Source organism: Harmonia axyridis, chromosome 1 (genome assembly GCF_914767665.1).
Source record: "Harmonia axyridis chromosome 1, icHarAxyr1.1, whole genome shotgun sequence".
NCBI lineage: Eukaryota > Metazoa > Arthropoda > Insecta > Coleoptera > Coccinellidae > Harmonia > Harmonia axyridis.
The window spans coordinates 37550892-37565234 of NC_059501.1; the positions used below are offsets into that span (position 1 = coordinate 37550892).

Sequence of the window (14343 nt, forward strand, 5' to 3'; positions counted from 1 at the left end):
GATAGTGCTATGCCTGGAGTAATGTTAGGACAGAGTAACAAAACAGTTCTCATAACTCGTGCAAGCTCTAAGCTTCTAAGGTATCACACAGATGCTTATTAGGAGAGTAAGAATAGAAAACATTGAACTAGAGAATTCAAATATTACTCTGTCACATAACAGCCAATTAAAAACTCCTCGGTCTACCATAGTAAAACACATTTTTTTGGCAAATTTCGATTTTAATATTCAACATAGTTGCCTTCGAGGGCGATATAGCGATTATAGCGATCTTTCAACTTTTTTATACCATTTTTGTTGAACGATTTGTCTTTCGCTTCCAAATAGGCCTCAGTTTCGGCGATTACTTCATCATTGGCGCTAAATTTCTCTCCAGCGAGTATTCTTTTGAGGTCTGAGAACAGAAAAAAGTCGCTGGGTGCCAGATCTGGCGAATACGGTGGATGCAGAAGCAATTCGAAGCCGAATTCATGCAATTTTGCCATTGTTCTCATTGATTTGTGACACGGCGCATTGTCTTGATGAAACAGCACCTTTTTTTCTTCAAATGCTACAGTTTTTTAACGATTTAATCCTTCAAACGATCCAATAACGCTATATAATAATCGCTGTTGATGGTCTAGCCCTTTTGGAGGTAATCAATGAATATTATCCTTGCGCATTCCAGAATACTGATGCCATAATCTTGCCAGCTGCCTGTTGTGTTTTTCCTCGCTTTGGATTCGGTTCATCGTGTGCGGTCCACTCAGCTGACTGTCGATTGGACTCCGGAGTGAAATGATGGAGCCATGTTTTATCCATTGTCACATATCGACGCAAAAATTCAGGTTAAATAGCTTCAAACACTGCTCAGAATCATTAACACGTTGTTGCTTTGGATCGATTGTGAGCTCGCGCGGCACCCATTTTGCACACAGCTTTCTAATGGAAAAATATTCGTGAATGATAAGATGTACAGGTTCAGATGATATCTTCACAATGTCTGCTATCTCGATCAACTTCACTTTACGGTCATTCAAAATTATTTTGTGAACTTTTTTGATTTTTTCTTTGGTGATAGCCTCTTTTGACCATCCATTGAGTTCGCCGTCTTCGGTACTCATTTCACCACGTTCAAACTTAGCATACCAATCAATAAATGGTTGATTTTCCTGGTGCAAACCCCGGAATGTCTCCATCAAGCCAAGATTTTGCTGCAACTAATTTTTTCCCTTCGAAAAGCAATATTTAATCAGCACACGAAAGTATTTTTTTCCATCTTTTTTCAAAAACAAAAGTAGCTACACTCACAACGCAATATCTTACAAACTAATGGTCGGACTGCCGTCAAATTTTGACACGTTTCGTTTGAAGGCACCGCCATCTTTGCATCAGACCGAGGACTTTTCAAATGGTCTAATATAATAAATAAACCTTTAAACCTTTCTAAATCAGAATTCATGATCAAGCATTAATTATTAAACAAGTTGAGCTTTCCATGTGGAATGTCCAAACACCCTGTTTATTCCAAGCTTCACAAATTTACATTCAAGGAAAATTCTTCATTCTAAAAAAACCTTTATCACTTTCAAGAAACATTATGATGTAGATATTTCAACCTTCTTCAGATATGCAGGATCTGAAAATGCCACACGAAATTATGATGTTTCAACAGTGAGAAGAACTCAGCCTCCCTACCCGTCCGAAGTTTCAATTTTCTGAATAATGAAACCGAATTCCAAAGCGAATTTTCTACGAGGATGAACTCCACGCGAATATACGGGTCAGTTTTTTATCAGTTTTCACGGATTTCGTATACGGGTCCAACATCGAGGAACAGTTCGCTAGAAAACAGGCACCAGCTGCATTTTTGTCAAAGAAAACGCTGAAAGGCCACAAGAGGCAAGCGGGTACCTCCATTGTAGCGAACAGAAAGGCAAGGCCCACATCCCTCATAACACCAATATTTTTACCGTAGTGGTAGAATATTTGCCGACTTCATCATTTCCAAAATACAATTCATTATTTACTTCGTTTTAATCGAGATTTGTCTCTGAATCATCTCAAATATTTTATTCAGAAAGCGGGTAATGGTATCTGCATGCGAAAGATAGTTTCTGGGCATGTTGTTACGAGAAACCCGGAAGGTAGAGTAGGACACAAGATTTACCTATCTATATATTCAACGAAATAACAGTGGGTGGTCAAGAATTCGAGGTCTCAACATATATATGAGCTGAATACCTTCAGGTTGGGTTAGATCACTTGCGTCAAGGTCGAGGGCATGACAGTCTCAATGGATTTACAGGGAACGAATTGCTTCTGTATATAACTTAGAAAGGATGTGTTAATTCTTCGAGATGTCGAAGACATGTCGGGTCGATTACTCGATTGTAAATCTTAGGAGATTTATTGGGGTTAGGAAAGATCGAAAACAAGACGGTTGTACCAGATGTGTCACATCTGTGTATCAGGTTCTAGTCCTTCGAGAGAATTCGATTCCCAGGAATCCGCGAAGAGCTTTGTGGACGGTACGGCAAAACTCTTATTGGACTAGGGGATGTACTTGATTCTTTTCCCCGATATCGGGGTGGTGCTAAGGGTGTGGTCCAGCCGGAAGAAGGGAAGTCGATATTCAGGGAAGGTCAGTAAGTTCCAGCCGGTAGACAGAAAAAGTTAAGTCAAAGACGAGTTTAGCGCAAGTTCGGTCGGTCAACTTAAGACGTACGACGTAAAGACGGTTCGCGGACTAGATTAAGACGAATCGCGAACTAGTTAAAGACGAGACGACCGAAACTAGAGTTGAAGACGAAGACGTGATCGAAAAGGCTTCGAATAATTAACACTCTAATTGAAGACGAAAAAAAAAGTTTTAGAAAAAAAGATAGGGATTCCTTGAAGTTTCTTCTCTAAAATTGTAATTTTCGAGATGCTTTCAGTGAGCATCGAATTGAGTACACCCTGTATCGGGTGTCCCAAATTCGTTGTCTAGTGAGAGGATTTCAGAATCCGTTTGAGCTAGAAAAAAATGAATGGCATATGAAATGGCACAAAATATAATAATAATGAAAACGGTTTGCGAAAATCAATTTGGAGAACCGCAATCTTATAAACTCAACTGTTTTCAAGCTATAAAAGAAAATTGGAAAATTGCGTAGAGTGAAAAATTCTCATAACGTCTTTTTTATTTTTGCCATCAACATGAAACAAAAGAGCACTTACGGAAAAAATTCAGCGATTCTATTTGTTATAGAAATTGTTATGGTTTACATTTAGAGAACACAATTTGTTATTATAATATCAAAACTAATTGCAATAAAGAATTAATTATTACACCAATGGATTCTTAAAAAAAGTGCCTCTAGGATATTTTTGTTTCATGTTAATAGTACCAATAATGAAGAATTATGAGAAATTTTCATTTCACACCATTTTCAATTTTCTTATAACTTGAAAACAGTTGAACGTAAGTTTAACTGTTGTTGTTGAAATTACATTCAACTGTTTTCAAGTTATAAGAGAAAATTGATTCCGTGGAAACCGCAACCAAAAATATTTCCTTAATTTCTTTCTAACTCAAAGGGATTCTGAGATCCTCTCACTAGACAACGAATTTTGGACATCCGATACAAAAATATGGTTTCTCTATTGAATTTCACTATATCATGAAAATCTATACACTATGTACTCAATATGCTCACATTTTTGTGAAATTCACCGGCAATTATGTCACCGCAAAATCTCATGCTGCATCTGGATTTGATCATGAAAAATGTCGTGAATTATTATAGCCATAGCGCCGCGTCATCGTTGCTTTCTTTCGAAAAATCGCTGATCAATCGCGACGCCAGGATATAATAGTAAAGATGGGGGTAGTTAAGAATGTAATAATGAACACGTTGAGAAGCCATTAGGACCAAATGCGGTCGATGCTGCTGGCAAAGAAACGGAGCTTCAGACCAGACTGTGCCCCAGATCACATGCAAGCCACCCTTCATAAACGCTGTCCAGGGTAATTTCCGAAATTTCCGATATTTATGGACATTCACATGACCGATCGAACTTATCAGGGACATAGGAGAATAAAGTATTGTGGGGCCTTCTGCAGATATTCCATTTGAAGGTTAACCCCTCGTCACGTATAACACCGACTTCTTCCACTTGTATTGATATCATTATCAATTTAGAACAAGGTAATGCTAGTGTTATTTTCTCACACTTATCGGATCATACAGCTCAAAAGTTCTCTTTTTCTGTGATAGAACAATCAAATATCACACAGGTTTGCCTTATAAATGAGACCACAATTAACCATTTTTCAAATGAACTATCGAAAGAAAACTGGAACGATAGAATCATTTATGGATTACCATATAGACAATCATATAGAGGTTTGTTCAGGAAGAATAACTTCTTAACTTTAGCCGGCCTTTACATCTTTGAATGCCTTTTATTTTTTCACCAAAAAAGACATGATTATTTCAAACAACACGAGAATAGAAATAATACAAGACAGACTTCCATTACATTATCCCACACACTCTCTTACCCTCACTGAAAGGAATGTCGAATTCATGTGCATCACATTTTTTAATAAGATACCTAAAGAACTACAAGCTATTGATAGATTTCACATCTTTAAATCCAAATTGAATAGGTTGCTTATAGATATGGCACCCTATTCTGTTCAAGAATTCTTTGCCACATGAGATCTAAACGTTCATTGCTCCTTTGTTAATATTCTAGTGAAATAGAATTGTCTATAGTTGTTGACGTGTTCTCCATACATATTTAATGTGTTTTTTGAGAATAAATTTCTATTATTATTATTATTCCATTTTTTCGCGTTTTTTTCATAAAATATGTATTAGGTCACAAAATACTACCTTGAAAAATGTTGATTTTATGATTTGTACTAAATAAAACATAAAGTGACGGTCAAGAGAAATAACACATTTACTCATTCAAATCAATTTATCAAAAATATATTGTAATACAGTGACCATAAAAGACATTTCAGGGGAAAACGTTGAAAACAATTTCGATCCTTGTTAAGACGTAATGTAAATTGCATTTTTCACAGAAAACTTGTGGTTTTGCATTGAAATCGGGATATTTGCATATCTGACGATCTTCATGCCATTCAGGAAAATGTCCTATATTAGGATCATGTTTCAATTTGAAAAAACTGAATTATCGCAACATATTACTGTATTATCATTATACTTATATTATTGCAAGATATTTCTGGGACAGGTTTCTGTGAGCAAGGATAATTCTTTTTTCAAATCTAATTGTAGCCGCAGTCAGAAACTTGTTCGGCCACACTTTTTGGTATTAGGACCTTTTCTGTCGAAAACTGTTGATTTTTCCCTTTATCCCCACTCTTTTTTCCCTTTCTCTATCTCTCGGTACTCCCACTTCCGTGGTTCGCATAGTTGACAATAGGGGATACGTTGCCAGATTTCTCGCGGTTGGTAAGATTACCGATTTAACAGATAGCTTTGCCTTCATTGCAAACTATTCCGAATATGATACGAGTTAATTAACGACTCTCAAGAAAAAAAGGAGAAACATGAAAGGCATTTCTTCACAGGAATCGAAATGAGGAATATCTACCTTATACTGAATTTTTGTTAAAATATATTTTTTTTTAAATACTATTTTTCAAGGTTTTACGATCACCAAAACTGCGAATAATACGTAGTAACAAGTGTAGACCAGCAGTCACACTAAAATTGTCCTAACTCACAAAATAAGCCTCAGATGGCGGCTAAAGTTTCTGAAAGCAGAGAAGCGAGTGTGCTGAATGTGGAACAGCGTACACTTTTGTACCATTCATCTGTTGGAAAAAATAATGAAAAGAACATGTTCCAAATTTGGATAGTACGCGGTAAGGGATTAAATTGAAAACACTGAAAATTCAAGAGTATCATCTTTTTTGGTTAGGTTCATTGAATTTCATCTTCATTTAATAAATAAAAAGTTTACTCTTTTACCATAAAATCAAACCTAATTTGCAGAAACTGATATATACATAAATATATCTCAAATAATGGCGAAAGAAGAAAATCTAAATGGTAACGTTGATGGAGATAATTCCCTAGAAGAAAAATCGCAAAAAGAGAAGAAAACAGCAAAGTATGATAGTGGTGCGGCAGATTTAGAAAAAGTAACAGATTATGCTGAAGAAGAAGAAATTTTCTCTCAAGACGTAGCAAATGCAATAACAGCTATTGGAGATAGAAGAAACAAGGAAGCTTTGAAGAAGCAAGCACGAGAAAAAGAACTATTGAAAGTTTCTATTAAGAAAGAAGATGTAGATCTCATAGTGAACGAAATGGAAATTTCCAGAACTAAGGCAGAAAGATTTTTGAGAGAATATCATGGGAACGTAGTAGATGCCTCAATAGCTTTAACAAATTGAAATGTATTCAATAAAATTACGTTGACATGTATGCCAAAATACAATTACGGTCAAGTCCAGAGTATCGTCATTACGGTATTTCACTCTTACCCCAGCAATTATTAAGCTCTTTCGATGATTTGAAATATTATATGATATATCGGGTAGTAAGTAATATATATATATATATATATATATATATATATATATATATATACAAAATGTGATAATTTCCTAAAGTAATTAATAAACAATGGTTTAAGGGGTGTTGGAAAACTTCAATTGTTACTAACTTCTTTATTTCATCAGTCGACGTTTCGATCCTTGGTTGGGATCTTCTTCAGGACTTCTATAAAACAAACAACATACAAATATAACAAACATTGCAGAAAAGACAACATGTTAAAACGCACCGAAATGCGAAGAGTTACCAGATCTTAAGTTGCACTGAATCTTATACAGATTTGGAGGAAAAATTATTAATTAACTTGAACACAAAATAGTCTCTAATACAATAACGTCTCTTTTTTATATCACACACTTCCTTATTCTCTTGAAAACTTATTTTTGAAATTCTTTCTTCATACATCTGACAACTGCGTAAAAAACCGAAAGGGGTTAGGTCGGGTTCATAGAACATCATAGATCTTCAACTGACATTGGAGAACATAGAACTTGAGATCAACAACTCACTCTCACTAAGTTGGTTTGAATGTATCAGATATGAATAAATGTTGCTAATGTTCTCTATATCCTTTCTGTAGTTCATGGAATTTTCATGTCGCTTAATGTGAATCATCTCCAGGAAACATCTTTTTCTCATATTCTCCTCGCACTCCAAGACTGTCACCGAATCATAGTCCATTCGATGGTCAACTGATCGTACATGTTCTGCCAGTGCACATATTTTTCTAGGATTCTTAATGTCGCTGATATGTTGAGTTATTCTTCTTTTAAGTTGTTGGGATGTTTGTCCGATATACACCTCATCACAATTTTGACAGGGTATTCTGTATACAACACAGCTTTTCTTATCAGTTTCTATCCTATCTTTCAAATTACTATAAAGTCTCTTTAATTTGAATTCAGTTCTAGGTATCACTTTGATGTTATCAGTTTTTAATAAGTTTATTAAGGATTTTGTCATTACATTAATCAGTGGAATGGAAGTAAATATAATTCTCTGATCTAAATTGGTGGATGCGATTTCGTCATTATTCTGTGGCTGTCCAGAATTCGATGAACTGTGTATCAATTTCTTTAAAAGGTTCTTGGGGTAACCATTCTCAAGCATCAACTGATATAATAGTTTCATATTCTTCTCCTTCAGAGTGGGGTGTGATATTCTTTGTATACGATTCCTCAATCCTGTAACCATATTGATTTTTTGTCTCTGAGGGTGGTTGGAAAAATAATGCAAGTATCTACCTGAGCTAGAGGGCTTTCTATACCAATCAAGAATCAGTGTATTGTCAGGTCTTCTAATGACTAGGGTATCTAGGAAAGGCACACTATTGTTATTTTCTAATTCTATGGTAAATTTTATAGACTCACTCTGTCTGTTGAACCTTTCAAGAGTGTAAGATGTCTTATCACTGGGAACTGCACAAATGATGTCATCTACATATTTTTTAATAAAAGATGGGAATCAATCAGTAGCCACACCACAATACCTAAGGAAGACTTCATCAACATCATCAGATTTCTTTTCAACTCCAACTATTTCATCTTCCAAGGTAATTTCTACAACCAAATACTAGGTTCCCCAATGGGGTCTAAATTCAGCCCTTCCATTGCAGAGGTAGTGATGGATTTCCTCCTAGATGGCATCCTAACAGATATCCCCTTTGAGATGCCTTTTATTAAAAAATATGTAGATGACATCATTTGTGCAGTTCCCAGTGATAAGACATCTTACACTCTTGAAAGGTTCAACAGACAGAGTGAGTCTATAAAATTTACCATAGAATTAGAAAATAACAATAGTGTGCCTTTCCTAGATACCCTAGTCATTAGAAGACCTGACAATACACTGATTCTTGATTGGTATAGAAAGCCCTCTAGCTCAGGTAGATACTTGCATTATTTTTCCAACCACCCTCAGAGACAAAAAATCAATATGGTTACAGGATTGAGGAATCGTATACAAAGAATATCACACCCCACTCTGAAGGAGAAGAATATGAAACTATTATATCAGTTGATGCTTGAGAATGGTTACCCCAAGAACCTTTTAAAGAAATTGATACACAGTTCATCGAATTCTGGACAGCCACAGAATAATGACGAAATCGCATCCACCAATTTAGATCAGAGAATTATATTTACTTCCATTCCACTGATTAATGTAATGACAAAATCCTTAATAAACTTATTAAAAACTGATAACATCAAAGTGATACCTAGAACTGAATTCAAATTAAAGAGACTTTATAGTAATTTGAAAGATAGGATAGAAACTGATAAGAAAAGCTGTGTTGTATACAGAATACCCTGTCAAAATTGTGATGAGGTGTATATCGGACAAACATCCCAACAACTTAAAAGAAGAATAACTCAACATATCAGCGACATTAAGAATCCTAGAAAAATATGTGCACTGGCAGAACATGTACGATCAGTTGACCATCGAATGGACTATGATTCGGTGACAGTCTTGGAGTGCGAGGAGAATATGAGAAAAAGATGTTTCCTGGAGATGATTCACATTAAGCGACATGAAAATTCCATGAACTACAGAAAGGATATAGAGAACATTAGCAACATTTATTCATATCTGATACATTCAAACCAACTTAGTGAGAGTGAGTTGTTGATCTCAAGTTCTATGTTCTCCAATGTCAGTTGAAGATCTATGATGTTCTATGAACCCGACCTAACCCCTTTCGGTTTTTTACGCAGTTGTCAGATGTATGAAGAAAGAATTTCAAAAATAAGTTTTCAAGAGAATAAGGAAGTGTGTGATATAAAAAAGAGACGTTATTGTATTAGAGACTATTTTGTGTTCAAGTTAATTAATAATTTTTCCTCCAAATCTGTATAAGATTCAGTGCAACTTAAGATCTGGTAACTCTTCGCATTTCGGTGCGTTTTAACATGTTGTCTTTTCTGCAATGTTTGTTATATTTGTATGTTGTTTGTTTTATAGAAGTCCTGAAGAAGATCCCAACCAAGGATCGAAACGTCGACTGATGAAATAAAGAAGTTAGTAACAATTGAAGTTTTCCAACACCCCTTAAACCATTGTTTATATATATATATATGGTATCTTCTTGAGAGCTATTGATTTGTGTTCAAATAAGATCTTTACAACTCTGTATTTCGGTATGTACTATTTTTACATGTTTTGTGATTGCCTTATTTTGACTGTTTTTTATTGCTATTGTAGAGTCCTGAAGAAGGTCCCCATCGGGATCGAAACGTCGACTAAATGAAATAAAGAAGAGTGACATTATAACACTTATCAATTTTCCCACACCCCTTATCTAACTTATAACTATTGTTGTATATTGGGAATTAAAATTGTTGATATTTAAGCATGGGGTTTTATGCAGAAGTGAGAAACAACTATGGAAGAGTAGCATATGAAGCGTTGAAGTCATGGTCGTCATATAATATGAAACTGGCATCTTATAGAAACCGAAGAGTGTTCCTTTTGGAATGCAAAAGACAGGGTTTACTTCCCAAACATATTTCCAACAATATGAATTATTTGTTCAGCTCAGCAAGTGATTCAGGTTCGTCCAGACAGGTTCAGGCTATGTTGGAGAAATCAAGACGTCTCGTTCTTCAATTTGAGATCACTGTGACTGTGAGCAGGATAGGAAGAATGGAGTGTGATTCTTCCAGGTTGTGGCAGATCTTGGAGGGGTTGCTTCCACCAGAGATGCTAAGTCGTTTTGAAACTTACCAGTCCAGAAGGTACAGAAGAGAATTTGCTACTATTAGGGAGAGAAATCTGATGAAGGTGAGAGCTCTGTCAGATGAACTTTTAAAGAGAGTAGAACCACAGGAAAGGTGGATTAAGAATGTTAGTTCTGTTATTGTACCAGATAGAATATTGAAATTTCTAGCACTGGGCCCCAAATTCGGCATTGATATTCCTTTAAGGGAGGTGTCCATGTCGAGGCTGTTGTCAGATGTGGAGGGCATTATTGATCTTAATGATAGACTGTCAGATGAGGGAAAGAACATCAAACGTTCCCAAGCTGTTAATATTATCACAAACTACATCAAACCTGGAAAAAGGACTAATAATATTTTCCAGAGAGAATTTTACCACTGTAAGAGATACCTAAGTGAACATCAAGAATTGCTTGTGTTACGGGCTGATAAAGGCAATGTTACGGTTTTGATGGATAAGGATCAGTACATAGAGCTCTCCAACGAAATTTTACTTAATGTACAATATTACCAACTTCTTACCAACAGAGATCCAACCGTTACAATACAAGGTAAATGTAATGCATTGATTAAACGATGGGTCAGTGAGGGCCACATAACACAAATACAAGGTAAATCACTGTACATTTACAATTCAGTTCCAGCTAGATTCTACGGTTTACCAAAAATCCACAAACCCATTCTTGCCTTGAGACCAATAATATCATCTGTTAACACCCCCACATCCAAACTGTCAGTTTTTGTTTCAGACATCCTGTCTAAATGTCTTTCTTCTACCAGAAGTAGATATTTTATTGAAGATTCCTTTGCTTTTGCCCAGTATGTGAATGATTTCCAGTTACCTGTTGATTATGTCCTGATCAGCCTGGACGTTGTATCTCTTTTCACCAACATTCCTGTCGAGTTGGCAGTTTCAGCTGTTGAGAATAAGTGGGATACTATCAGAAACCACACAAGTCTACCAAAAGAAGAATTCATCCATGCCATCAAGTTCCTGTTTTCTTCAAACTATTTTCTTTTTAATGGTAGGTTCTTCAAGCAGGTGCTCGGTTCCCCTATGGGTTCCAACTTCAGTCCATCCATTGCTGAATTAGTAATGGATTTCCTTCTGGACCGCATTCTTGTTAGTATTCCTTTTCACATTCCTTTCATCAAGAAATATGTTGATGATCTAATATGTGCTGTACCTAAAGACCAGGTTGCTTTCGTTCTAGACAAGTTTAACAGTGAACATGAAAGTATACAGTTTACTTTGGAGGAAGAAACAGCGAATGGAGTCCCATTCCTGGATACAAGGGTGATTCGAACACTGGAAAATAGGCTGATTCTGGATTGGTACCGAAAACCAACAAGTTCAGGGAGATACATACACTATTTTTCTAATCGTTCACATGGACAAAAGGTAAACATGATTTTAGGATTGAAGAATCGTATAGAAAAGGTTGCCCATCCAAGTCTAAGGCGGCAGAATCTGAGGTTGTTGATGCAGTTGATGCTAGAGAATGGATACCCAAAAAGGTTATTGTCCAGATTGATTTATAATACCACTCCTTCGACAAGGCCAACGAATGGAGAGAGGAGCGCATCCACCACTGTGGACACTGAGAACACGGGTAGAATTCTTTACTTGTCTATTCCCCTAATTAATGGTATGACAAACGCATTAATTAACCTCTTAAAGACCACAGAAACTATGCTGATTCAGAAATCTTATTTTAAAATTGACAGATTATATAGTCGAGTGAAAGATAGGATGACTGTTGATAACATGAGTGGTGTGGTATATTGTATTCCTTGTTCAATATGCAGTGAGGTGTACATTGGTCAGACGTCTCAGCTTCTGAAGAGAAGGATTGCTCAACACAAAAGCGACATCAAGAATTCAAGTAAGATTTGTGCCCTAGCAGACCATACCCGGGACAAAGATCATCCAATGAATTATGATTCCACCAAAATCCTAGAAATTGAAGTTAGTGGAAGAAAAAGATGTTTCTTAGAGATGTATCATATTAAACGTCAAACCTGTTCGATGAACTACAGAAGGGATGTAAATAATATCAGCTCCATCTATTCTTATTTGATTCATTATGACCGGTTCTGTGGGAGAGAATTGGAAGGATCACATACAGAAAGAATTTCAACAAGTTCAGCAGTCGTAGGGATAACGTGAAAATGAATTCTGTGTTCCGGGCCATTTCTGTGAGAGGGGATTGGTTTCGGTTCATGGAATCTTTCAAAAAAGTCGCATTTGTTCTGAGTTCAGTGAGAGTGAATTACTGCGACCAATGTGATTTAATGCTACTCTATGTTTCATCTGTCATGTGCGTGTATTCTGTGGCAAGTCTGGTTGACAACATTTTTGACAACCTCTCATTTTGATGATTATTCTGTTTACCTTATTTACTTATTATAATTGATTTCTACTCCTTTACTAACGAAGTATCAGATCTTTTTTCGCTGAAGTTGTTGATGTTCTTGTTAGTTGCTTTCTTGAGAGCTATTGATTTGTGTTCAAATAAGATCTTTACAACTCTGTATTTCGGTATGTACTATTTTTACATGTTTTGTGATTGCCTTATTTTGACTGTTTTTTATTGCTATTGTAGAGTCCTGAAGAAGGTCCCCATCGGGATCGAAACGTCGACTAAATGAAATAAAGAAGAGTGACATTATAACACTTATCAATTTTCCCACACCCCTTATCTAACTTATAACTATTGTTGTATATTGGGAATTAAAATTGTTGATATATATATATATATATATATATATATTACTTACTACCCCATATATCATTTAATATTTCAAATCATCGAATGAGTTTAATAATTGCAGGCGTAAGAGTGAACTACCGTAATTGTAGATCATGTAGATGCGGTATGTAAACGGCTGAATTGCTCCTTTTTTGCCATCAATAAAATTAAGAACGTATTACCATATAGCATATAACATACTCATATGGGGCGGTACGTCTGAACTGAATAGAGTTCTCGTCTGTCAGAAGAAAATTATAAGACTGATATTTAATATCCATCCACGCACATCTTGTAGACCTTATTTTTGTGACAATGAAATATTAACAGTAGCGGGTATCTACTTGTTCAAATGTTTACTTCATTCTAAAAAGAATGAGAAAAATCTTACTAAGTTATCAAGTTACCATTCTTACCCAACAAGGAGCGGTGATATCTTAGTAATTCCTGGGCACAGAACATCAAAATACGAACAATCTCCCAACTATCAGGGGATTGTTCTGTTCAGTAAGAGAATGATAAAGATAATGACTTAAAACCATACGAGTAACAGTCAATTGCAAATATTGTTTAGTTTAATCTTTTTGAATTTTCTTTCTTTTGCTTTATTATGACCTGTCCTATACTTGTTTGTCTTAAGGGATCAATAAATGTTATTATTATTATTATTATTGCATTAACAATTTGCCGCCCCAAATAAAGTGAAAAATCAGCTTCAAATCCCAGGCACCAAAAAAAATTTTTTGTTTTGAGTTATAGGAATACCAATATGTTCGTGCATGAGTATAAATGTACTAGATTGAAAAACTCCGCGGTATTATACGTCATTTCATTCAATATCAAATTTCAAAATCAAACTAACGACTCGAAAGGAAATAAAAATAAAATATCACTTCTGTGTGGTTTCGAAACTTTTGATGTCGAAGCGAGAGTGAATACGAACAACAAGCGCAATATTTATATATCAAAAACAGATTCACATATAACGATATGTACCGGCAAATGTTTCTGGCATTCCCCTGAATGAAGTGATTTTCGTATTATGATGTTCTACCGTCTGAATTTGACAGATTAATTATTATATTTTTGTTTTGGAACTAAATTAACCCAAACGATTCTAATGGAGGTGGTTTGCAGGCATATCCTCAGCTTTGCGGTCTTTGTGCAGGGGATGGCCTTTACCGGAACCCACCGTATGTTTTAGAGTTCATCCAGTTGTTCGGACCATTGTATGATGTTTTTACCCGATAAGTTTCACAGAGAGCAAAAGCTCATTCTATGTTGCATTCTATTAGCTTATAC

General features: G+C 35.6%; 2 protein-coding genes across 2 annotated transcripts in view; one reads left to right on the top strand and one right to left on the bottom strand.

The window, feature by feature from the left end:
* The window catches only part of LOC123670620 (protein CBFA2T1), a 97780-nt gene that overhangs the window by 39143 nt on the left and 44294 nt on the right, over positions 1-14343 (bottom strand). The window lies entirely within an intron of this gene.
* On the top strand, positions 5924-6444 carry LOC123670621 (huntingtin-interacting protein K-like). The gene has a single exon (XM_045604139.1). It carries the CDS (start codon positions 6035-6037, stop codon positions 6404-6406), a length of 372 nt encoding a protein of 123 aa, XP_045460095.1. The 5' UTR covers positions 5924-6034; the 3' UTR covers positions 6407-6444.

Coding starts and splice junctions, on each gene's coding strand:
- LOC123670621 (XM_045604139.1), top strand. CDS start 6,035: ATGGCGAAAGAAGAAAATCTAAATGGTAACGTTGATGGAGATAATTCC.